The following is a 25,292-nucleotide window of genomic DNA, read 5'->3' as shown; positions in this document are numbered from 1 at the left end:
CGTTGGCCAGGCTGGTCTTGAACATCTGACCTCAGGCGATCCACCCGCCTCTGCCGCCCAAAGTGCTGGAAATACAGGCGTCAGCCACCGCGCCCAGCCCTGCTGGTCCCTGTGGAAGGAAACCTTCGCTGGCTCCCTAGTGCCCTGGAATAACACTGAAACCCCTGGAATAACACTGAAGGCCTGTCTCCATCTGCCCCAACATCACTCCCCAGTTTTGCGTTCCTCCCTCACCTTAATGAAGTGCTTAGAGATTTTTAAAGCAGAGGTTCAGGAGTCTACCAGTTCCTAGCTATGTGACTTTAGGCCAGTTGCTGCTTATTGCTAAACCTTGATTTCCACATCCTTAAAATGGGGGTGGCAGCACCCATTCCGCAGTACAGGCTGAGGATTAAGTGAGTCACTTAGCGTAGTTCCTGGAACATACTCAACTCACCCTAAGTGCTTGTTATTATAATTCTCAACCCACATTTGGCTACCACCTCCTACTTCCTCAAGCTTGTCATTGTCTTTCCCTACATTGTGCCTCCACGCATACCTGGAAAGCCCTTCCTCTTCCCTTCCCCACCCAGTAGTTTCTTACACACCTTTTAAAGCCCAAATCAAAGGCCATACCCTTCCTGCCAACAGGATAAAGAGTTCTTCCTCTATCTGCTCATCATCACCTAGGGACCACACTCAACATCACACACGGTGGACAGCTAGCATTAAGTGCCTCCTGCCAACCTCAAAGGAAGAGGCTGGGGCACAAAATATAATTTAAAGAGTTTACTTGAGGCCGGGCACAGTGGCTCAAGCCTGTAATCTCAGCACTTTGGGAGATCGAGATGGGCGGATCACGAGGTCAGGAGATCAAGACCATCCTGGCTAACACTGTGAAACCCCATCTCTACTAAAAAAAAATACAAAAAACTAGCCCGGCGAGGTGGTGGGTGCCTGTAGTCCCAGCTACTCAGGAGGCTGAGGCAGGAGAATGGCGTAAACCTGGGAGGCAGAGCTTGCAGTGACCTGAGATGTGGCCACTGCACTCCAGCCTGGGCGACAGAGCGAGACTCCGTCTAAAAAAAAAAGAGTTTAATTGAGTCAACGTGAGGACAGCTGCTGAGAAGACTCAGAACCAAATAACCTCAGATAGGAACTCCATTTGGCCTTTGTTACATACAAGCAGGTGTTTAAACATATATATGTGTGTGTATATATATATATATTTCCTCCCACCTCAGCCTCCCTAGTAGCTAGGGACTACGGGCATGCACCACCATACCCAACAAATTTTAATTTTAATTTTTTTTTTTTTGTAGAGACAAAGTCTCACTATGTTGCCCAGGCTGTTCTCGAACTCCTGGGCTCAAGGGATCCTCCTGCCTCAGCCTCCCAAAGTGCTGGGATTACAGGTGTGAGCCACTGTGACCGGTCACAAGCAGGTTTCTTTGTTTCATTTTGTTTTGAGACAGGGTCTCACTCTATTGCCCAGGCTGGAGTGCAGTAGCATGATCTCGGCTCACTGCGGCCTCAAACTGTTGGGCTCAAGCAATCCTCCCACCTCAGCCTCCTAAGTAGCAGGGACCACAGGCATGAGCCACCATGCCTTGCTAATTTTTTATTTTGTTGTAGAGACGGATTTTGCCATGTTGCCCAGGCTCACAAGCAGGTTTCTAAAGACAAAAAAAGAATAAGGAGAGGGGTGTTACACAGTTTTGTGTCAGGAATTCTCATTGGTTTACAGAAATAACATTGGTTTACAGAAATAACATTGGTTTGTGATTGGCCATACATTGTTTAGCTATACGGTGTGGATTGTAGTGTCTGGTGTAGCATTATGCAGTTAATTTATAGCTACTGGAAGCAATGGCAATAGCATGTAGTTTTTGTTTTTGTTTTTGTTTTTTTTTGAGACAGAGTCTTGCTCTGTTCCCCAGGCTGGAGTGCAGTGGTGCGATCTTGGCTCACTGCAACCTCTGCCTTCTGGGTTCAAGCGATTCTCCTGCCTCAGCCTCCTGAGCAACTGGGACTACAGGCCACCTTGCCCAGCTAATTTTTGTATTTTTAGTAGAGACGGGGTTTCACCATGTTGGCCAGGATGGTCTCAATTTCTTGACCTCGTGATCCACCTGCCTCGGCCTCCCAAAGTGCTGGGGTTACAGGTGTGAGTCACTGCGCCCGGTCTAGCAAGCAGTTTTAAGAGATGAATACATAGCTTAAAGTGGGATGTAGGACTGATTACTGTCTCATTTATTAATTTAAGAGGACTTGAATTGCTCAGATGAAAGTTCTTTTCTCACCCCTAATAGGACGGAGTAGACTACATAGCTCCACCTATTTTTGCTCCTGTGAAAAATATTGAGCCTGAATCTAATGAGGCCTCTAAGAACTAGCTTCAGTTACAAGTTCAGGGGATAGAGGAGCACGTTAAACAACACACAAAGAAGCAATCAGATAAAGCCAGAATGTGAAACAGTTTATAAGACAGCTGCCATAATCTCTTAAAAGCCAATGTTGTAAGAACAAAAAAAAGTAATGGGGAGGAGGTTCTAGATTTAAAGAGACCTAATAGTCTAACAGCCAAATATAAGATGTGATTCTTGATTATATCTTGATTTATTACTGTAAAAAAATAAGGACCACATTTTAATTTTTATCATATTTATTTATTTATTTATTTTGAGACAAGGTCTCACTCTGTTGCCCAGGTTGAAGTGCAGTGGTGCGATCCCAGCTCACTGCAAGCTCAAATTCCTAGACTCAAGCCATCCTCTCTCGTCAGCCTCCCCACAGCTGGAACTATAGGTGCAAGACATCATACCTGGCCATTTTTTGTTTTTAATTTTAGTAGAGATGGCATCTCACTACATTGCCCAGGCTGGCCTTGAACTCCTAGCTTCAAGCCACCTTCCCACATTGACTTCCCAAAGCACTGAGATTACAGGTGTGAGTGACTACACCTAGCCCACCATGCTTTAGACAATGGGGAAATTTCACTATGAACTTAGTATTAGATGATAAAAGAAAATTATTGCTAATTTTGTGAGAGGTGGTAAGTGTATTGTTGTTATGGAAGAGAATGATCTAATTTTTGGAAATACATGCTGAAGTGTTTAGGGCTGAAGTGTTAGAATATCTGTAGTTAGCTTTAAAATGCTTTAGCCACAGATTTTATATATAGCGAGATGGAGAAAACATAGTAAAATGTTGACAATTGTTGCTATGTGATTGATGTATAGGTATTTGGTTTATTGTTTTTTCTATTTTTCTGATATTTTCAAAATAAAAAATTTCTTTCCTTTTTTTTGAGACATGGTCTCAACTCCGGGACTCAAGCAATCCTCCTGCCTCAGACTCCCAAAGTATTGGGATTACAGGCATGAGCCACTGCACCTGGCCCAAAATACAAAGTTTTTTTAAAAAACACTTCTCCAGTGCTCTAATAGCAAATTTGGGGCCCTCATTAATGTCGCAATATGGCCACACGCGGTGGCTCATGCGTGTAATCCCAGCACTTTGGGAGGCCGAGGTGGGCAGATCACAAGGTCAGGAGTTCGAGACCAGCCTGACCAACATGGTGAAATTCCATCTCTACTAAAAATACAAAAATTAGCTGGGCGTGGTGGCACACATCTGTAAACCCTGCTACTCAGGAGGCTGAGGCAGGAGAAACACTTGAACCTGGGAGGCGGAGGTTGTAGTGAGCCAAGATCGTGCCACTGCATTCTGGCCTGGAAGACAGAGCAAGGCTCCGTCTCAAAAAAAAAAAGAGTTATAGACTACCCTGGCCAACATGGTGAAACCCTGTCTCTATTAAAAATACAAAAATTAGCCAGGCATGGTGACGCATACCTGTAATCCCAGCTACTTGGGAGGCTGAGGCAGGAGAATCCCTTGAACCCGGGATGCAAAGGTTATAGTGAGCCAAGATCGTGCCACCGCACTCCGGCCTGGGCGACAGAGCAAGACTCTATCTCAAAAAAAAAAAAAAAAAAATTGCAATCTATTGCTGGCATACATCACCTCCATACACGGAATCACAATATATGGAGGTGATATAAACTAGTAGCTCTTGCCATTCAGATGGCAGATTATGGGCTCCTGGGGATAGCAGCTAGGTTTAGATCAACTATATTTATCTCTGAGTGTCCAGTACATAGTAAATACTCAATAAACTCTCATTGAGGCTGGGTGCGGTGGCTCACTCCTATAATCCTAGCACTTTGGGAGGCCAAGGCAGGCAGATCGCTTGAGACCAGGAGTTTGAGACCAGCCTGGGTAACATGGAGAAACACTTTTTCTACAAAAAATTAAGGCCGGGCTCAGTGGCTCATGCCTGTAATGCCAGCACTTTGGGAGGCCGAGGCGGGTGGATCACGAGGTCAGGAGATCAAGACCATCCTGGCTAACACAGTGAAAACCCGTCTCTCCTAAAAATACAAAAATTAGACGGGAGTAGTGGCGGGCGCCTGTAGTCCCAGCTACTTGAGAGGCTGAGGCAGGAAAATGGCATAAACCCGGGAGGCGGAGCTTGCAGTGAGCTGAGATCCAGCCACTGCACTCCAGTCTGGGCGACAGAGCGTGACTCAGTCTCAAAAAAAAAAAAAAAAAAAAAAAATTAAAAAATTAGCCGGGCATGGTGGCATGTGCCTGTAGTCCCAGCTACTCGGGAGGCTGAGGTGGGAGAATTGCTTGAGCCTGGGAGGTTGAGGCTGCAGTGAGCTGATATTGTGCCACTACACTCCAGCCTGAGTACAGACAGAGACCGTGTCTCGAAAATAACAACAACAGCAACAACAACAAAACCAAAACAAATGCTCATTGAAAGAATGAAGACTCTACTATGGCTGGAGTGCATGGTTCATTAGTAAACTTACTCTTAGGAATCTCTGAATGAAAGATGATAATGGGAAATGTTTTTCAAGCCCTTACTGTGTGCCAAGCTTGATGCAAAGTCCTTCATATGCATTGTCTCATGGAATCCTCACAGTGGTCCTATAAGGTAAAGAAAATACTAGTCCCATTTTACCCCTGAGAAAACTGACACACGGAAAGGTGAAAGAGCTTGCCCCTACATTATTCAGTTAGTAATGTCAGAAGCAGCAGCTGGTTCTCACCCTTACACTCCATTGACTTGTACCTTTCTTGTATCATCTGCAAATCAAGGAAAATGACCAAGGCAGGTATCAGTCATTTTAGGAGGAGGTTTACTTGCCAAAGTTAAGGACGCAAGCCTGGGAGACAAGTATAGTCCTTTCTCCAAAGATGGTTTTGAGGGCTTCAGTATTTAAAAAGAGAAAGGGTAGATATTGGGGGAATGCACAATTTTCATGTGAGAGGGGTATGGAGGAAATCGTCATTCATTCCTTGACTGGCCCAGTGAATCTGCATTTTTACATAAGATAACGTAAACAATAGGGCAAAGGAAGCAATCTGATATGCATTTGTGTCAGGGGAGCAGAGAGATGACTTTGAGTTCTGTCCTATGTCATGCACGTGTGATGATAAGCTGTCAATTTACATTGCCAGGGTGAAATTCAACAGAATTGTTTTAGGGTAAAGATCTTGGCGCCCACCAGGAATTTCCTTGTGGGCAGACTGTGAGGGAGGTATGTAGCTTTTTGTCTTTTTTTTTTTTCCTTCTCTTTGTAGCCATCTTATTTAGGAACCAAATGGGGGGCAGGTTTGCTTGACCCAGTTCCCAGCTTGACTTTTCCCTTTGGCTTAGAGAGTTTGGGGTCCCGAGATTTATTTTCCTTTCACACATCCTGGCGGCATAAGGAATTATGCGCATGTACCTGTCTTAGCACCTGTGTCTACTAGACTAGGAGCCTTTCAAAAGTGAAAGGAAGAAAACATGTCCACACAAAACCTTGTGCACAAATGTTCGTAGCAGCATTATTCGTAAGAGCGAAAATATGTCAGCAACCCAAACTGGATTGGTGACTGGATAGACAAAATATGGTAGATTCATACAATGGAATGTTATTCAGCCATAACAGGGAATGAAGTACTGATACATGCTATAATGTCGATGAACCTTGAAAACATTATGCTATGTGAAAGAAGCCAGTCTCATATGACCACGTATTACGATTCCATTTATATGAATGTCCAGAATAGGCAAATTCATAGAGACAGAAATTAGATTCATGTTTGCTTAGGACTTGGGGCGGGTGGAGGGGGGATAGAAAGACTAAGGGATAATAGCTAGAAGGCACAAGGATTTGTTTTTTGTTTGTTTGTTTTGTTGTTGTTGTTGTTGTTTTTAAAGACAGAGTCTCTCGCTCCATCCTCCAGGCTGGAGTGCAGTGGCGCCATCCTGGCTCACTGCAGCCTCGGACTCCTGGGCTCAAGTGATCCTCTTGCCTCAGTCTCCCAAATAGCTGAGACTGCAGGCATGCACCACTATACCAGGCTAATTTTTTTGTTTTCAGTTGAAATGAGGTTGGGTTGTTTTTTTTTAATTACAAAATAATTTATTGCCAAAAATGCTAACAATCATCTGAGCCTTTAGCAAGTCGTACGCTTTGTATTTTTGCTTTTATTAAAATTTTTCATTGACACATAATAATTGTACATTTTTATGGCATATAGCATGATATTTCAATACATATATACAATGTGTAATCATCAAATCAGGGTAATTAGTATATCTGTCACTTCAAATATTTTTCGTGTCTTTTTTTTTTTTTGAGACGGAGTCTGACTCTGTCCTCCAGGCTGGAGTGCTGTGGCAGGATCTCGGCTCACTGCAAGCTCTGCCTCCTGGGTTCATGCCATTCTCCTGCCTCAGCCTCCCGAGTAGCTGGGACTACAGGCGCCTGCCACCACGCCTGGCTAAGTTTTTGTATTTTTAGTAGAGTTGGGGTTTTACCGTGTTAGCCAGGATGGTCTTGATCTCCTGACCTTGTGATCCGCCCACTTTGGCGTCCTAAAATGCCAGGATTACAGGGGTGAGCCACCATGCCCGGCCTATCATTTCTTTGTGTTGGGACAGGGATTCCTTTTGAGGTGATGAAAATGTTCTAAAATCTATCGTATGGCCGGGCATTGTGGCTCATGCCTGTAATCCCAGCACTTTGGGAGGCCGAGGAGGGTGGATCACCTAAGGTCAGGAGTTTGAGACCAGCCTGGCCAACATGGTGAAACCCCGTCTCTACTAAATACATTAAAAAAAAAAAAAAAAGCCGGATGTGGTGGTGGGCGCCTGTAATCCCAGCTACTAGGGAGGCTGAGGCAGGAGAATTGCTTGAAGCCAGGAGGCAGAGGTTGCAGTGAGCTGAGATCTCGCCACTGCACTCCAGCCTGGGCAACAAGAGTGAGGCTCTGTCTCAAAATAAATAAATAATAAATAAATAAATAAATAAAAATTGATTGTAGTGACAGTTGCATGACTCTGTTAATATACTAAAAACAATTGAATTTACATTTTAGATAGGCAAATTATATTGTGTGTGATTATGTCTTAGTAAAGCTGAAAAAAAGGAAATACCCAGTTCACCAATGAATCTGCCAAGCTAGTTTAATGAATAAAACTAGTGAATGAATGGCTGTTTCCCTTGCAGTTGACAAAAATATGCCCTAGTTCCAAAGTCCGAAATGAATTCCCTTGACTGTGTCAGGGGCATGCTCGCGCCTAGCTCTCGGGAACCCATTAGTGTACTAATAAGAAACCTGATAATTCAGTCAATAACTCCTGAGGTTGTCAGTGCCACTCTGGAAGAAGAAAGAAATGCACAGACAATTTCTTCCGATACAAGCTGTGGGATTGCAGAGCGAAGGGCCGCCAGGATGTTCTGCCTGGAAAAGGGCCCCCGGAGATCTCACTGTGGTCTGTTCCCACTTGGCTAATCTTGAGTAATTTATGTGGGCTTACCTGACTGTTCCTGTTTTTCCCCTCACCCTGGACATTCAGAAGGACTGTTGTAGTTAAAGCTCCAGAATAAAGCAACTCCTGAGGTTCTGGGGGAATAACTTCACTGGGAAGGACACAAACACTTCAATGGATGTCAATCACATGGCAGGGAAGGAGGGCTTGTTTAAAATAAAGATTCTTGGGCCCCATTCCTGGAGATTCAAATTTCGTAAGAGGCCATGGACTCTGCATTTTAAATAAAGCATTAGGCCAGGTATGGTGGCTCATGCCTGTAATTCCAGCACTTTGAGAGGATGGCTTGAAGCCAGGAGTTCAAGACCAGCATGGGCAACATAGCAAGACCCCTCTTTCTACAAAAAAACAATTTAAAAATAATTTAAAAATAAATAAATAAAGCACCTGAAGTGTTCCTGAAACAGAGAACTACTGGCCATGTGAGAAACACCGACCTAACTGAAGAATAGACAGGAGAAATTGAACATGTACATTATCTCAGGCATAAAAATGGGTTTGCTTAGGAATCTTAGAGACCATTGAATTGAGTAGTTTTCCGACTGTGTCCACAGGAACTCCTTAGGGCTCCATGGAACACCTGGAGGGGACTGTTGCGTGGTGGAGGGACCAAGGTGCAAATGGGTCTACCCCAGCACACGCCCCTTCAACAGCTCCATTTTAATCCATTTTCTATACTGGAGATTGAGTTCTATTGCCTAAAAACCACTAAGCCTGCCCTGTCCCCTCCTATGCAAGTGGAGAAACTGAGGCCCGGAGAGGAAAACAGGTTTTCCCAAGGCGATGGCAGAACCAGAACTGATGCCAGGACTCTTGTTCCCATCCAGAGCCGTTCCCATTAGGGAATTCCAGTTTTTGATACATCCATTCATTTTTGGGTGGCTTTTCTTCTCTGCCTCCAGCAAATCCCACATAAGACAGCACAGTCTGGACTAGGGTGAGGGGAATGAGGTAACTGTCTCAGGCACAGAATTTTGAGAGGTGCAAAAAAATTCAGTAATCAAATAATATTTTAATACAATATTTTAAAAATCAAAATTAATGCAAAAAAGTATGATGAACAAAATGCCCAAATTTTAAATAAAAGCAGGATCAGTAGTTCTGATTTTTCCTTTTGCCCCAAGCTCCAAGATGGCTATATTCTGCACTATTATTCATCCTGCCTTTATTTAAAATTTGGGTATTTGAGTCATTGTGTATCTTTCATATTAATTTTCATCTTATAAAATATTGTGGCTGGTCACAGTGGCTCACACCTGTAATCCTGGCACCTTGAGTGGCTGAGGTGGGAGGATCACTTGAGTCCAGGAGGTTGAGGCTGCAGTGAGCCATGATCATGCTGGTACACTCCAGCCTGGGCAACAGAGTGAGACCCTGTCTCAAATGAGATAAAATATCGCATTAAAGTATTATTTATCTAGATTACTGAGATGTTGCTGCTGTTGTTGTTTGAGACAAGCTCTCACTCTATCACCCAGGCTGGAGTGCAGTGTTGCAATCTTGGCTCACTGCAGCCTTGACCTCCCAGGCTCAAGCGATCCTCCCACCTCAGACTCCCAAATAGCCGGGATTACAGGTACATGCCACAATGCCTGGCTAATTTTTAAGATTTTTTGTTTAGCCGGGCGTGGTGGCACGTGCCTATGATCCCAACTACTCGGGAGGCTGAGGCAGGAGAATAGCTTGAACCCAGGAGGCAGAGACTGCAGTGGGAGCCGAAATCATGCCACTGCACTCCACACTCCAGCCTAGGTGACGGAGAGAGACTTCATCTAAAAAAAAAAAAAAAAAAAAAGAATTTGTAGAGATAGTGTCTCGCTATGTTGTCTAGATTGGTCTTGAACTCCTGGGCTCAAGTGATTCTTCCTCCTCAGTCTCCCAAAATACGGGGATTACAGTTGTGAGCCACTGTGCACGCCCTGAGTTGGTGTTTTCTTTTTTGTTGTTGTTGTTGTTTGTTTGTTTGTTGTCTTAATTTAGTGCCAGCGGCAAGTGCCTCACTTGCCTTACCCTAATCTGGGCCCTATAAAACAGGTCTTTTGGCAGACAGTTAAGTAACGCCCCACTGCCCTCTGGGAATCCCTCCAGATCCTATCACTTAGTTTGTCTGACAGAATTGATGTTTACTTGGTCTCAATGTGACATTGCTTTTGTCACCTGACTTGCAGAGAGGTTTGCATTCTACAGTGGATACTTGTTTTGCTGACCCAGCAAAAGTCTCCCTTCTGGCAACTGCAACCATATGTTGCTTGGGAAACCTCCCCTCCCCGTGTTCAGAGCTGACTCCAGCCCATAGGGAAAGATGGGCCCATGACTCAGCTCTGCCAATCAGACCCCCCGGTCAGAGTGATGGGCCAGGAATAGATATGTGACTCAGTTACAGCCAATGAGACTCAATTCTGGGGATATGGTCTGAACTTTGGGAAGGGAAACTTTCTCTTTTTTTTTTTTTGAGACAGAGTCTTGCACTGTCGCCTGGGCTGGAGTGCAGTGGTGCGATCTCAGCTCACGCAACCTCTGCCTCCCAGGTTCAAGCGATTCTACTGCCTCAGCCTCCTGAGTAGCTGGGATTACAGGTGCCCACCACCATGCCCAGCTAATTTTTTATATTTTTAGTAGAGATGGGGTTTCACTATGTTGGCCAGGCTGGTCTTGAATGCCTGACCTCGTGATCCACCCCCCTCGGCCTCCCAAACTGCTGGGATTACAGGTGTGAGTCACCACACCTGGCCAAACTTTCTCTTTTATCTGTAGTAGCTGAGAAGTTAGGATGTAAGCCAGCATTGTGGACCTGAGCCTTTTTTGTGACAGGAGCTCACACAGACACAGCAGGATTGAGTGATGGAGACAGGGAGGAGACATCCTGATGATACTGCTTGAGCCACTGGGTCTACTGTGTACAAAGCAAGTCTACCCTCTGGACTTAATGGGTGCATGGGCCAACTCTTGCCTAAATAGTATGAGTTGTGTCTCTGTCACTTAGGTGGTTCACTCCTTCTCGCCTTCATTCTGGCCAGGTTGGTCCCAGGAGATGTTTAGTGGAGCCCAGCACCTATCACTAGAGTTCTGCCCTAAATATCTTCAAGTGGCCAGGTGCAGTGGCTCACGCCTATAATCCCAGCACTTTGGGAGGCTGAGGTGGGCAAATCACCTGAGGTCAGGAGTTTGAGACCAGCCTGGCCAACATGGTGAAACCCCATCTCTACTAAAAATACAAAAATTACCCGGGCGTGGTGGTGGACACCTGTAATCACAGCTACTAGGGAGTCTGAGGCAGGAGAATTGCTTGAATCCAGGAGGCGGAGGTTGCAGTGAGCCAAGACTGTGACATTGCACACTAGCCTGAGCAACACAAATGAAACTCCATCTAAAAAAAAAAAAACAAACTTCAAGTGGTGGCATTTAAATTACCCTTCATTCAAGGGCAGCCTTACAAGGCAAAAGGCAATGATAGCAACAACTCTAGAAAGCATGACTGAGCATTGGTGCCACTGTCAGGTCCTGTAATAAATATTTACACATCTACTTATTTGTCCCCTAACAACTCTGTGAAGTAGGTTACACTATTAATTGTAGGCTGAAATACAGTTTATCTACCCCCAAGCTAACTGTCCCAAATCACCAACCAGAGGCAAAGAGAGGACACTGGTTAACCAGCAGATGAGCCTGCTTTCCCCCATTTTGTCTCTTTTGTAAACAGATAGTTTTTCTAGGAGGCAGACTCTTTCTAAGAACAGCTGCGCTGGGCATTAGCAAACTCCTATCTATACACTTTGAGCATCTTGAAATAAAGAACCTTATGCCAGTTGCCTTTGGCCTGGGAATGGGTCAGCACCTAGGGTAGCTCAGGCCTTCATGATTGGCAGGTGGATTGACCAAATGACTGGGGCCTCCTTTGCCATCTGCGCTCATTTTGACTGTGGCCACTTTTGCAATCTGTGCTCATTTATTCATTCAACAGACTGGGCATTGGGGGCCTCTCTAATCCCAGCACTTTGGGAGAATGAGGCAGGAGACTCACTTGAGCCCAGGAGTTCAAGGCTGCAGTGAGCTATGATTGTACCACTGCACTCCAACCTGGGAGACAAAGTGAGACCTTGTCTCTAAAATAATTTTTTTTGTTGTTTGTTTTCAGATGGAATCTTGCTCTGTCTCCCAGGCTGGAGTACAATGGCGCCATCTCTGCTCACTGCAACCTCCGCGACCTGGGCTCAAGTGATTCTCCTGCCTCAGCCTCTGGAGTAGCTGGGATTACAGGCGCTCACCACCATGCCCAGCTAATTTTTGGATTTTTAGTAGAAATGGGGTTTCACCATGTTGGCCAGGCAGGTCTCGAACTCCTGACCTCAGGTGATCCGCCCACCTCAGCCTCCCAAAGTGCTGGGACTACAGGCATGAGCCACTGCATCCGGCCAAATTTTTAAAAAATAAATAAATATTCATTCAACAGGCATTTATTGAGTGCCAGCTATATGCCAAGTACCATTTCAAGCACTGGGGATACAACAGTGAACAACACTAGGGGCAGTGTATGCCCCCAGGGAGCTGGTGGTCTTCTCAGAGAGGCACACATTAAGCAAATGATTGCATGTGGAATTATTTAACCCATTTCCCATTTACCCCCAGAAATGAACACTGGCAACAAGCTGCGGTTTTTTTCTTTTTTTTTTTTTTGAGACGGAGTCTCGCTCTGTCGCCCAGCCTGGAGTGCAGTGGCGTGATCTCGGCTCACTGCAAGCTCCACCTCCCGGGTTCACGCCATTCTCCTGCCTCAGCCTCCCGAGTAGCTGGGACTACAGGCGCCCACAACCGCGCCCGGCTAATTTTTTGTATTTTTAGTAGAGACGGGGTTTCACCGTGGTCTCGATCTCCTGACCTTGTGATCCGCCCGCCTCGGCCTCCCAAAGTGCTGGGATTACAGGCGTGAGCCACCGTGCCCGGCCAAGCTGTGGTTTTTTTCTAAATGGGAAATAGGTTAATTACAAGTATGATAAGCACTGAGAAGGAAAAGTTCATGGTGTTAATGGGAGTGTGCAAATGGGTATCCTGAGTCTGTTGACTGTGAGACTAAGCAATTTTATTCATTTGGCAGATATGTTTGACTGACAGGGCTAGGGACAGTGTTAGGTGGTGAGTGCTGGCCAAAGAATGGGGAACAGGCTGGGTGTGGTGGCTCATGCCTATAATCCCAGCACTTTGGGAGGCCAAGGTGGGTGGACCACTGGAGGTCAGGAGTTCAAGATCAGCCTAGCCAACACTGTGAAACCTGGCCCCTACTAAAAACACAAAAATTAGCTAGATGTGGTGGCTCACGCCTGTAATCCCAGCTACTTGGGAGGCTGAGGCATGAGAATTTCTTGAACCTGGGAGGCAGAGGCTGCAGTAAGCTGAGATCTGCCTTTGCACTCCAGCTTGGGCGACAGGAATGAAACCCTGCCTCAAAAAAAAAAAAAAGAGCTTCTATACAGCAGAAACTACAACAGAATAAATAGACAACCTACAGAACAGGAGAAACTATTTGTAAACTATGCATTTGAAAAAAGGGCTACTATTCACAATCTATAAGGGAACTTAATAAATTAACAAGCAAAAAACAACTCCATTAAAAAATGGACAAAGGACAGGGCCAAGCATGGTGGTTTATGCCTGTAATTCCAGCACTTCAGGAGGCCGAGGTGGGTGATTCACTTGAGGTCAGGAGTTTGAGACCAGCCTGGCCAACATGGAGAAACCCTGTCTCTACTAAAAATACAAAAATTAGCTGGGCCTGGTGGCATGCGCCTGTAATCCCAGCTACTTGGGAGGCTGAGGCAGGAGAGTCATGCGAACCTAGGAGGCGGAGGTTGCAGTGAGCTGAAATTAAGCCACTGCACTTCAGCCTGGGCAACAGATCAAGACTCTGTCTTGGCCGGGCATGGTGGCTCAAGCCTGTAATCCCAGCACTTTGGGAGGCCGAGACGGGTGGATCACGAGGTCAAGAGATCGAGACCATCCTGGCTAACACGGTGAAACCCCGTCTCTACTAAAAAATACAAAAAAAATTAGCCGGGCGAGGTGGCAGGTGCCTGTAGTCCCAGGTACTCAGGAGGCTGAGGCAGGAGAATGGCGTAAACCTGGGAGGCGGGGCTTGCAGTGAGCTGAGATCCGGCCACTGCACTCTAGCCTGGGCGACAGAGTGAGACTCTGTCTCAAAAAAAAAAAAAAAAAAGACTCTGTCTCAAAAAAAAAAAAAAAAAAACGACATGAAAAGACACTTCTCAAAAGAAAACATACACACAGCCAACTAGCATATGAAAAAATGCTCGGCCGGGCGCGGTGGCTCATGCCTGTAATCCCAGCACTTTGAGAGGCCGAGGCGGGCGGATCACAGGGTCAGGAGATCGATACCATCCTGGCTGACACAGTGAAACCCCATCTCTACTAAAAATACAAAAAATTAGCTGGGTGTGGCGGTGTGTGCCTGTAGTCCCAGCTGCTGGGGAGGCTGAGGCAGGAGAATGGTGTGAAGCTTGCAGTGAGCCGAGATTGCACCACTGCACTCCAGCCTGGGGGACAGAGTGAGACTCCATCTCAAAAAAAAAAAAAAAAAGAAAAAAAAAATGCTCAACATCACTAATCAGAGAAATGCAAATCAAAACCACGGTGAGATACCAACTTAAACCAGTCAGAATGGCTGTTATTAAAAAGTTAAAAAACAGCCTAGTCTGAAGATAGTGAGTTATCTCAATTGATTGTTCAGTCAGTTACAGATCAAACTCCTTGTTCTTTTTATTTTTTATTTTTATTTTATTTTGAGATGGAGTCTCGCTCTGTCATCCAGGCTAGAGTGCAAGTGGTGTGATCTCAGCTCACCGCAACCTCCGCCTCCCAGGTTCAAGCGATTCTCCTGCCTCAGCCTCCCAAGTAGCTGGGATTACACATGCCTGCCACCACACCGGGTGAAGTTTGTATTTTTTTAGTAAAGACCGATTTTCACCATGTTGGTCAGGCTGGTCTCGAACTCCTGACCTCAGGTGATCCGGCCGCCGTGGCCTCCCAAAGTGCTGGGATTACAGCCATGAGCCACAGCGCCCGTCCAAACTCCTTGTTCTACTCTTTCCCCCTTCTCACTACTGCAGTTGACTAGTCTTTAAAAAAAAAGGCAAAAAAATAACAGATGCTAGTGAGGTTGCAGAGAAAAGGGAAAGCTTATACACTGTTGGTAGGAATGTAAATTAATTCAGTCACTGTGGAAAGCAGTTTGGGGATTTCTTAAAGAACTTAAAACAGAACTATATATCAAAAACAAAATAAATCATTTTATCAAAAAGACAAATACACTCCTATGTTCTTCACAGCACTATTCACAGTAGCAAAGACGTGGAATCAACCCAGATGCCTACCAACGGTGGACTGGATAAAGAAAATGTGGTACATATGGCCGGGCATGGTGGCTCATGCCTGTAATCCCAGCACTTTGGGAGGCCGAGGTAAGCGGATCACCTGAGGTCAGGAGTTCCAGACCAGCCTGGCCAACATGGCGAAACCCCATCTCTACTAAAAATCAAGAATTAGCTGGGCATGGTGGCAGGGACCTGTCATCCAGCTACTCCGGAGGCTGAGGCAGGAGAATCACTTGAACCCGAGAGGCGGAGGTTGCAGTGAACCGAGATGGCACCACTGCACTCCAGCCTGGGAGACAGAGTGAGACTTTGTCTCAAAATAATAATAATAATAATAAAATGTGGTACATGTACACCATGGAATACTACACAGCCATACAAAAAGAATGAAATCATGTCCTTTGCAGCAACATGGGTGGAGCTGGAGGTCATTATCCTAAGCAAATTAATGCAGAAACAGAAAACCAAATAACCGCAAGTTCTCACTTGTAAGTGGGAGCTAAACTTTGAGTACATAGGGACTCAAAGAAGGGAAGGGTAGACACTGAGGCCTTACTTGAGAGTGGAGGGTGGGAGGAGGGTAAGGATTGAAAAACTACCTATCCAGTACTATGCTTGTTACATGGGTGATTAAATAATCTGTATACCAAACCCCTGTGACACACAATTTACGTATATAACAAACCCATGCACGCATCCCCTGAACCTAAAATAAAAGTTGGAAAGTTGGAAAGAGAAAAAAACCTTAACCTAATCAGAAGCAGAAGTAGCCAATAAACTTACATAACTAGGACTTGTCTATAAAGTAAACAAAAAAAAAGAGGCAATTTTATAACTGCGACAAACCAAATAATTTTTAAATTTTGCTCCTGCATTTTCCCAGTAAATACTTGCCTCTGACACTTTGTCTTGAAAAAAAGAAAGAAATCTATTTCATACCATCCCCCCACATTTATGGCCCCAAAATCAAAAGTACCATAATTTATTCATTTTGGTTGTTTTCAGTTTTTCCAACTTAAAAAAAAAATGCTTTGGTATGTCTCTTAATGGCCAGAGTTTCTCTTGTGTATATATCCAGACATAGAGTTTTTGGATCATGGAGTATTCCCGAATTGCTCTCAGAAGTTGTAGGGCCTGGGAGCAGTGGCTCAAGTCTGCAATACCAGCACTTTGGGAGGCTAAGGTGGGAAGCCAGGAGTTTGAGATCAGCCTTGGCAATACAGCCAGACCCGATCTCTAAAAAAAAAAAAAAAAAAAAAAATTTAACGTAAAATAAAGAAAATATCATTAAGAACTCATGGATTTAAATACGTTTGATATTTTTCAACCCCTTGCAGTTATTTTCTTTACTGATGCTCAGGTAGTCCTGACTGTGACCAATGGGAGTCTCTTTGGCACAACTCTAGCTTCCTTGATTTGTGACACTAGAAAATAGTCTAAGTACATATTGTACATTTTCTGCCCCAAAGCTGGAATTGGCTATTTTTTCAAAGACACCTTGGTTCCTTTTTGTGGAAAGTGGTATTTAGAGACCACAGTCTGGGCACTATAGATGCTCACTATTTGCTAAAGCAGCAGTCTCCAACCTTTTTGGCACCAGGGACCGGTTTTGTGGAAGACAATTTTTCCACTAAACGGGGTGTAGGGGATGGTTTCAGGATGATTAAAGCGCATTACATTTATTGTGCACTTTATTTCTATTATTATTATATGTTCAATTTTCTGCAACTAGACGGTCCCATTTGGGGGTGATGAGAGAGAGCGACACCCAGAGTGGGTTGCTTATGTCCAGTCTACTCCGTAATCTTGTTTTGGTTGCTGACACTGCAGAAACCCTGCTTCACAAGGATACGCTGTTGGAAATGGAAGGAAGCAGGCTTTTCAGTGCTTTTGTGGCAGTCTCAGGATATTCTGCCTTGACTTTAATCTAGAACGTATGGAAATTTGAAGTCCCAAACATTCCTTTTTTTCTTTTTTGAGACAGAGTCTCGCTCTGACACTGCCCAGGCTGGAGTGCAGTGGTGCGATCTCACCTCACTGCAACCTCCGCCTCCCGGGTCCAAGTGATTCTCCTGCCTCAGCCTCCCTAGTAGCTGGGACTACAGGCATGTGCCACCACGCCCGGCTAATTTTTTGTATTTTTTTTTTTAGTAGAAACGGGGTTTCACCATGTTGGCCAGATGGTGTCGATCTCTTGACCTTGTGATCTGCCCGCCTTGGCCTCCCAAAGTGCTGGGATTACAAGCATGAGCCACCGCGCCCGGCCCCAAACATACTTTTTTTTTTTTTTTTTTTTTTTTTTTTTTTTTTTTTTTTGAGACGGAGTCTCACGCTGTTGCCCAGGCTGGAGTGCAGTGGCGCGATCTCGGCTCACTGCAAGCTCCGCCTCCCGGGTTCCCGCCATTCTCCTGCCTCAGCCTCCTGAGTAGCTGGGACTACAGGCGCCCGCCACCGCGCCCGGCTAATTTTTTTTGTATTTTTTTTAGTAGAGACGGGGTTTCACTGTGGTCTCGATCTCCTGACCTTGTGATCCGCCCGCCTCGGCCTCCCAAAGTGCTGGGATTACAGGCTTGAGCCACCGTGCCCGGCCCCAAACATACTTTTAAGGCCACCGTCATTTGCCCTCTCAAGCAGCTGATCCGCTTCTAGCACAGACAACGTCAAGTCAGTTGGCTTATTCACAAATGGGTCGCGGATCCATTCCTTCCCAGTTCGGGGGTCTTTTGTGGTTGGGAAGTAATGCTCAAACTCTTTTGAAAGCTGGGATAAGTGATCATGCACCAGCTGAGAGAAAGAAGATCCTGGCTCAGTCTTTTTCTTTCAAAAATCTCTGCTAATGCTTGAAACCTGTCAGAAATCCCAAAGCTCACTCGTCGCTCCCGTAATTCCAGTTTGGCTTTGAATGCAGCCACTTTATCTGCCAACTTGAACACAGTGGTCGTTGTCCCCTGAAGTGACAAATTTGAGTTCGTTGAGCAGGTTGAATATGTCACACAAGTTTTGCAACCCATTCTGTGTCACTGAAATGTGCTGCCAGTGGTAACTTTTTCTTTTTTTTTTTTTTTTGAGACGGAGTCTCGCTCTGCCACCCAGGCTGGAGTGCAGTGGCTGGATCTCAGCTCACTGCAAGCTCCGCCTCCCAGGTTCACGCCATTCTTCTGCCTCAGCCTCCCGAGTAGCTGGGACTACAGGTGCCCCGCTAGTTTTTTGTATTTTTTAGTAGAGACGGGGTTTCACCGTGTCAGCCAGGATGGTCTCGATCTCCTGACCTCGTGATCCACCCGTCTCGGCCTCCCAAAGTGCTGGGATTACAGGCTTGAGCCACCGCGCCCGGCCGACTTTTTCTAAAAGAAGTATCTTATAACTCAGAAACTGTGGCCAGTGATCTACCTTTAGAAAGCCATCTCACATCTGTGTATAAGAGAAGACATGTGTGCTCTGTGTCCATTTCCTCACAGCTGCACAGACGTGAGTTAAGGGCATGTACTTTAATGTGGCTGATCATTTTAATTACGTCCTGCAAAATGTGGTGTTTTTTTGTTTTGTTTTTTGTTTGTTTGTTTGTTTTTGAGACAGAGTTTCGTTCTTGTTGCCCAGGCTGGAGTGCAATGGTGATCTTGGCTCACCACAACCTCCGCCTCCTGGGTTCACGTGATTCTCCTGCCTCAGCCTCCTGAGTAGCTGGGATTACAGGCATGCACCACCACGCCCGGCTAATTTTGTATTTTTAATAGAGATGGGGTTTCTCCATGTTGGCCAGGCTGGTCTCGAACTCCTGACCTCCGGAGATCCACCCACCTCAGCCTCCCAAAGTGCTGGGATTACAGGTGTGAACCACTGCACCCGCCCTAAAATGTTGTTAAGTTCAGGTGACATTTCAGCACTTCTCTATGGATAAAACAAGCATTGTTGCCTTGTTGTCAACATTGGTAGACTCGTCAACCTGGATTGCGTACCACGGTGACTCATTAATCCTCTCTAACAATTGTGTCTCAATATCCTCTGCCAGTTCATCAATTTGTCCAGTTGTGGTGCTAGCCAAAAGAGGAACACGTGCCACCTTTTGAACTGCAGCCTCTCCCAAAAGTTCACGACAAATATCCTTAGCAGCAGGCAGGATCAACTCTTCACCAATAGTAAAGGCTTCTTAGCTTTAGCAATGCGGTTAACCACTAAGAATGATGCTCTCAGTGCAGACACATTTGATGAAGTGGTGGCCTTCAATAATTGCTTGTGTTCTTCGTGTTCACATTCTTTTCTTTTGAAAACTCCAAAAGCTTGTCTTTTGATGCAGGGTGCTTGGCCTTCATGTGGTGAAGCAGTTTTGAAGGTTTCATGGCTTCATTGGATAGCCAGTCGCCACATATTATGCAAAGCAGGCTTGGAGAATGTGAATCACGTGTTGCAATGAACCCATAATTTAAGTAGGACTCTTGGTATTTTCTTTTAAATGCAGCTTTCTTTTTGTGGCAGTCTGAGTCTTCTGCTCTCTCATCATCGGGTCTTTCCGCCTTTTCAAATAAGCTCTCCAGTGAATTTGTTTTTTTTTTTACTCATTTTGGCTAGGGTTAGCTTGTGGGCTCACCAAAACTGTGACCAAGGCGAGTGTGCAGTGTGGGAAAGAGGCACAGATGGAAGCAGTAAATAAAATAATGAGCGGGCCACGCAATCACTAAAATAACTGTCAGATGCTGACCTAAAGCCTGCCACCAGATGCAGCTTAATTGTCACTTGTCACTCACTGATAAGGTTTTGATATGAGTCTGCAAGCAACTGATTTATTATGGTCTCTGTGCAATCAAACCGCTCTGCTAATGTTAATCTACATTTGCAGCCACTCCCCAGTGCTAGCATCATCACCTCAATTCCACCCCAGATCATCAGGCATTAGGTTCTCATAAGGAGTGCACAACCTAGATCCCTGCCATATGCAGTTTGCAATAGGGTTCAGGCTCGTATGAGAATCTAATGCCGCCATTGATCTGACAGGAGGCGGAGCTCAGATGGTAATACAAGTGGTGGGGAGCTGCTGGAAACAGACAAGGCTTTGCTGGCTGCAGGCCGCTCACCTCCTGCCGTGTGGCCCAGTTCTAACAGGCCACGACTGGTACCAGTTCTTGACCTGGGAGTTGGGGACCTCTGCGCTAAAGGATTGGTCATTGTTTCTAGACCTGAAAATAGTTCGAAACCAACCTGGTCAATATAGTGAGACCCTATCTCTTAAAAAAAAAGATTTAGACCAGGTGCAGTGGCTCACACCTGTACTCCCAGCACTTTGGGAGGCTGATGTGGGCGGATCATGAGGTCAGGAGTTCGAGACCAGCCTGACCAACATGGTGAAACCCTGTCTCTACTAAAAATACAAAAAATTAGCCGGGCATGGTGGCGCGCACCTATAATCCCAGCTACTCAGGAGGCTGAGGCAGAAGAATCACTTGAACCCAGGAGGTGGAGGTTGCAGTGAGCCGAGATCACGGCACTGCACTCCAGCCTGGGTGACAGAGTGAGACTCCGTCTCAAAAAAAAAAAAAATATATCATACTGAAACCTCCAATACAAACACAGGATTATGTGTTTTTACTTAACCCCTTTTGTCTTTCATTTGTATTTTTCTCGCACACCAAAAGTCCTGATTCTCAGAAACACCAGCATAAACTCACTTGCTTTATCCCATCCTATATATTCAACAATCTCGTAATAATACCAAAGCTACCACTAACAATATTAGACTGAAAACAGACAGCCCTTTTTAAAAATCAGAGTAAAAAATTCTGAAAATGAAAGTGGAAAGGAACTCCACAGGAAAGGTCTGTGCTGATCCCATGTGACAGTGTGGTCGTTTGCATTACTGCTGGAATTTTGAAGACTACTACATATTCTGTCAGTGTCAGTCAGGATTTGTTCTTCAGTGTGATACCTTTTTTTTTTTTTTTTGGAGACAGAGCCTCACTCTGTCACCCGGGTTGGAGTGCAGTGGCGTGATCTTGGCTCACTGCAACCTCCACCTCCCGGTTCAAGTGATTCTCCTGCCTCAGCCTCCCGAGTAGCTGGGATTACAGTCATGCACCACCACACCTGGCTTATTTTTGTATTTTTAGTAGAGATGGGGTTTCACTATGTTGGTCAGGCTGTTCTCGAACTCCTGACCTCATGATCTGCTCACCTCATCCTCCCAAAGTGCTGGGATTACAGGCCTGAGTCACCGCACCCGGCAGTGTTGTACACTCTTAAAATCATAGTTCTTGCTGTCTGGGAGTTTACGTATGTCTACAGAGTGGAAGAAGCATGAGATTATAGCAGTGTAGGCTACTGGAATGATTGTTGGGTTGGTAACCCAAGTGTGCTGGTCAGCCCCAAGCTTCAGTTTCCTTCTCTTCTACATGAGGATAAAGAGAGGAAGGAGGAATTTACAAGAGGGAATCTTGGGCAAGTTGAATCATCTTTCTGAATTCCTGAATTACCTTCCAGGAATAGATAAGGAATAGGTAAGATTCCTTATGTATTAAGAGGGGGTACAGGGATTGAACTATATTGTAGTGACAGCAGCTTTCTTTCTGTTCTCCAAACGTACCTGCTTTTCGGGGTCCTTACACTTGTGGTTGCTTCTGTGTGCATTGAACACTCTTGCTCCAGCTCTTCCATTGCCTGGTTCCTTGTCATCATTCATGTCTCAGCTTTAATATCACCTCCCAAGGGAGGGCCTCCCTTACCACATCGTTGAAAATATTCACATCCACCCCCCATTATCATATCAACCTATTTCATTTTTGTGGAACTATTACCTATCTAATTGGCTTCTTTATATCTAGATCCCCTCTCTCCAGAATGTAAACTCAGTAAAAGTAGGGTCCTTGACTTTCTTGCTCATTGATGTGTCCCTAGGAACTAAAACAAGGGCTGACACATAATAGTTGCTGAATAACAATGCCTGTTGAATAATGAATGCCTGATAAATGACTAGATGAGCTAGATACTCTCCAAAATCTCTTTCAGCTTTAAACCCAAGGTTATACACTCATTATAGTGAGTAGAGGATCACTGGCATGACTATACCATGCTACAGATGTGGAAACTGAGGCAGTGACTTGCCAAAGGCTTCACAAACAGGAAAGTGGTGTGGTCCAGCAGCACTGTATGGGAAGTCAAAGGCAGGAGACTTGGGTTTGGATCCTTACACCATCCCTCTCTGTCGACCTTCCTTGCAAGGGCTGTGTGAACTGGACAAGCCACTTCACCACTCCAAGGACTCAGTTGTTCCACCGAAAAGAGAAGACGTACTAACAGCTCTGCCCCAGGGTCACTGTGCGATCATGTAGTCTGAACTGCACTGAGCACTTTGCAGAGTGTTTTGCTCTTCCTTTAGCCCCAGCTTGTTTTCCAGGGTGGAGAGTGGAGGTGAGGAAGGAAGCCCAGGACCAGGGCTGTGGAGGAGGGGAGACTCCGAGGGTTGCCACCGTTTGTTTACTCACCTAAGTCTCTCTGCCCCTACCCGATCTGTGCTCCCCGCTCAGGTAAAGAGGTGGGGGAGGCTTTCTCGGCCAATGAGCTGCCGTTGCTCTCTTAAAGGCACCCAGCATCTGGCAGGAAAACTAGCCTGGCAACCTGGAGAGCTCCCGGGCCAGAGCCAGGAGGCAGCTGTGCGATCTGGATGTGCCTAAACCCTCCAGGGCCACATCGTGACCCCAGGCCCTGGTCACTCCATGCTTTGGAGGGTGCTTTTGTCAGAGAAGCCTCCTTTCCCTCACCCAGAGCTGGATTTCCAAGAGGCTCCCACACCTAGCTGCCCTGGCAGACTCCCAGGGAGGAAAAACAGCGTGGCCTTGGCAGCTGCCCCGAGGAAGAAGCCCACAGGTGACAGGGAGAAGCCATTGCCATTCCCTGGCCTGGCCCCCTTCAGCAACCCTGGTGAGTCCTAGCACTCTGCGTTTCTCGAACCTCAGGACAGCAGGGTGTGGTGGGAAGATCCTTCTCCCTAGGGGCAGAAACCTTGGGTGCTGGTTCCAGCCCTGCTGTGTGACCCTGAGCGAGTCACTCCAGCTCTCTGAACCTCACATTCCCCATCTGGGAAAATGAGGAGCTCAAATTCCGCTCTCGGCTTTCCTCTTTTATTGTTTTCCCTTGTCACACCCCTTGTTCTGAAAGATTTAAGTCTGTCAAGCTGCACCTGTTACATAATAATTTGTTAATTGTTTTCCCCTTCTGTGTTAATTGTGGCCCTGTAATAGCCAATCAGTGTTTTTTGGTTAGCAGAAACAAACCACTAAATTGATGCAAGTTTAGCCAAAAGCAATGTAGTGTTTTATTCTGTCTGTGAGATCTTATCTAGAGTCGGTATTTGGTTTTCATTTGACCTTTTGAAATATGAAAAATAGAGCATTTGTGAGTAATTTCCAGGGAATGGGGTCCCCAGGTGGGGAACTCCTAGATCTAGTTTGCATGGGGTTTATAAGGACACCAGCAAAATCCTGCCTTCACACCCAACCTGAGCTTTGGTCTCTGCAGTGCTGCCTCACACACAGGGTTCATTCTTGAAAGTGAAAGCTTTGGACTTAAAAACTTCCTATGTGGAGAGACTGCTCCCAGGAGTCCCCACAGTGAGTTTACCCCACCTCTAGCTGGCTGAGGCTAGGGAAGCCTGGTTGGAGTAGCTGAGGTCTCCCTCAGCCCTCTGTGAGGGTGTGGCCAGGAGGGTGACGGGAACAGGTAGGGATGAACACAGGGCCTGGAGGCCAGGAATATACGGTAGATACCGCTTGTGCTGAAAATCGGGAGATAGGCCTGCAGTTCTGGTTCTGCACTGACTAGCTCTGTGACCTCAGGCAAATTGTTTACCTCTTTGAACTCAGTTTTCCCAGCTGCAAAATGGGGATTGTAATCTGAGCAATGCTTGCCTAGCAGGATTTTTCTTATGACCAAATAAAGTCTTCCATGGAAACTTAGATTCCACCGATTTTAAGATAAATTCAGATTTAAAAATACATTTTGGAATTGATGAGGTAAGGTAATGAATGTTGTGTAAAAGGTGGCCTCTGTAGTAATTATTTTCTCCAATCATTGTGTGATAATGCGATAAAAGAATTACTGATTATGATGGAATCGTGGATGCTTGTTTAAATCCTTTTACTTTAAAAAAAGTACTATTTACTGGGACTTTTTGAAATGTAGAATCATATAAACAGAAAGAAAGGGGAAATATCTCACTGAGTCATGGTATTTTCTAACGACTCCTGGGATGGGAACCCAGTCCTGGAATGTGGCCCCATTGGAAGCAGCAGGATAATACAGTGGTTAGAACAGGCACTTTGGAGTAGAGGATCTTGGGCTCAAATATATATTGTAAGACCTACTGATGACCCTGGGTGTAAGTCACTTTTCTTTTCAAAGCCCCTTCTATGCAGTCATTTGAGCTTCAGCCTTTCCTGTTCTCTCCTTTCCTGCAGCTCCCTGCTGAGTAAATAAATCTCAGAGAATGTTGGTTTCAAGGGTGGTGGCAGCACCCTCCCTCTGAGTAGAGCCTATGGTAGGAGGAGTGCAGTGAAAGTGAAAGCCAAAACAGTTTCTAGGAGTAGGGAATTTAGGCAGATATTTGAGCAACAATGTGTGTGAGCGTTATGCACATATATGCATATGTGCATGTGCACAGGAGCTAATGAAATTAAAGATGAAGCCAGGCATGGTGGCTTACGCCTGTAATCTCAGCACTTTGGGAGGCTGAGGTGGGCGAATCATGAGGTCAGGAGTTTGAGACCAGCCTGGCCAACATGGTGAAATCCTGTCTCTACTAAAAATACAAAAAATTTAACTGAGTGTAGTGGCAGACACCTGTAATCCCAGCTTCTCAGGCTGAGCCAGGAGAATCGCTTGAACCTGGGAGGCAGAGGTTGCAGTGAGCCGAGATCACGCCATTGCACTCCAGCCTGGGCAACATTTCCTAAAAAAAAAAAGGAAATTAAAGTTGAAGATTTTAAGGCCCCTGAAGGGTCATGTTAAGCAGTCCTCTGCTCTGGGGCAAGGCTCTGTCTCTTTTTTTTTTTTTT

At 45.6% G+C, this 25,292-nt stretch overlaps 1 protein-coding gene across 4 annotated transcripts in view; it reads left to right on the top strand.

Moving 5' to 3' along the window:
- The window catches only part of LOC105482396 (La ribonucleoprotein 1, translational regulator), a 155,955-nt gene that overhangs the window by 10,322 nt on the left and 120,341 nt on the right, over positions 1–25,292 (top strand). For 2 of the 4 annotated variants that reach the window (XM_071098169.1, XM_071098168.1), the window contains exon 1: positions 22,872–23,160. The exons of the other annotated variants lie outside the window; for them this stretch is intronic. In XM_071098169.1, coding sequence (XP_070954270.1) covers positions 22,956–23,160 — 205 coding nt within the window. In that variant the 5' untranslated portion in view covers positions 22,872–22,955. Of the gene's footprint in view, positions 1–22,871; positions 23,161–25,292 lie in introns of those variants that run through there. 4 annotated transcript variants of the gene reach the window in all.

This window comes from Macaca nemestrina, chromosome 6, assembly GCF_043159975.1.
Source record: "Macaca nemestrina isolate mMacNem1 chromosome 6, mMacNem.hap1, whole genome shotgun sequence".
Taxonomy (NCBI): Eukaryota; Metazoa; Chordata; class Mammalia; order Primates; family Cercopithecidae; genus Macaca; species Macaca nemestrina.
The sequence above is the reverse complement of the archived record's forward strand: the minus strand, read 5'-3'. Positions and strand labels throughout refer to the sequence as shown.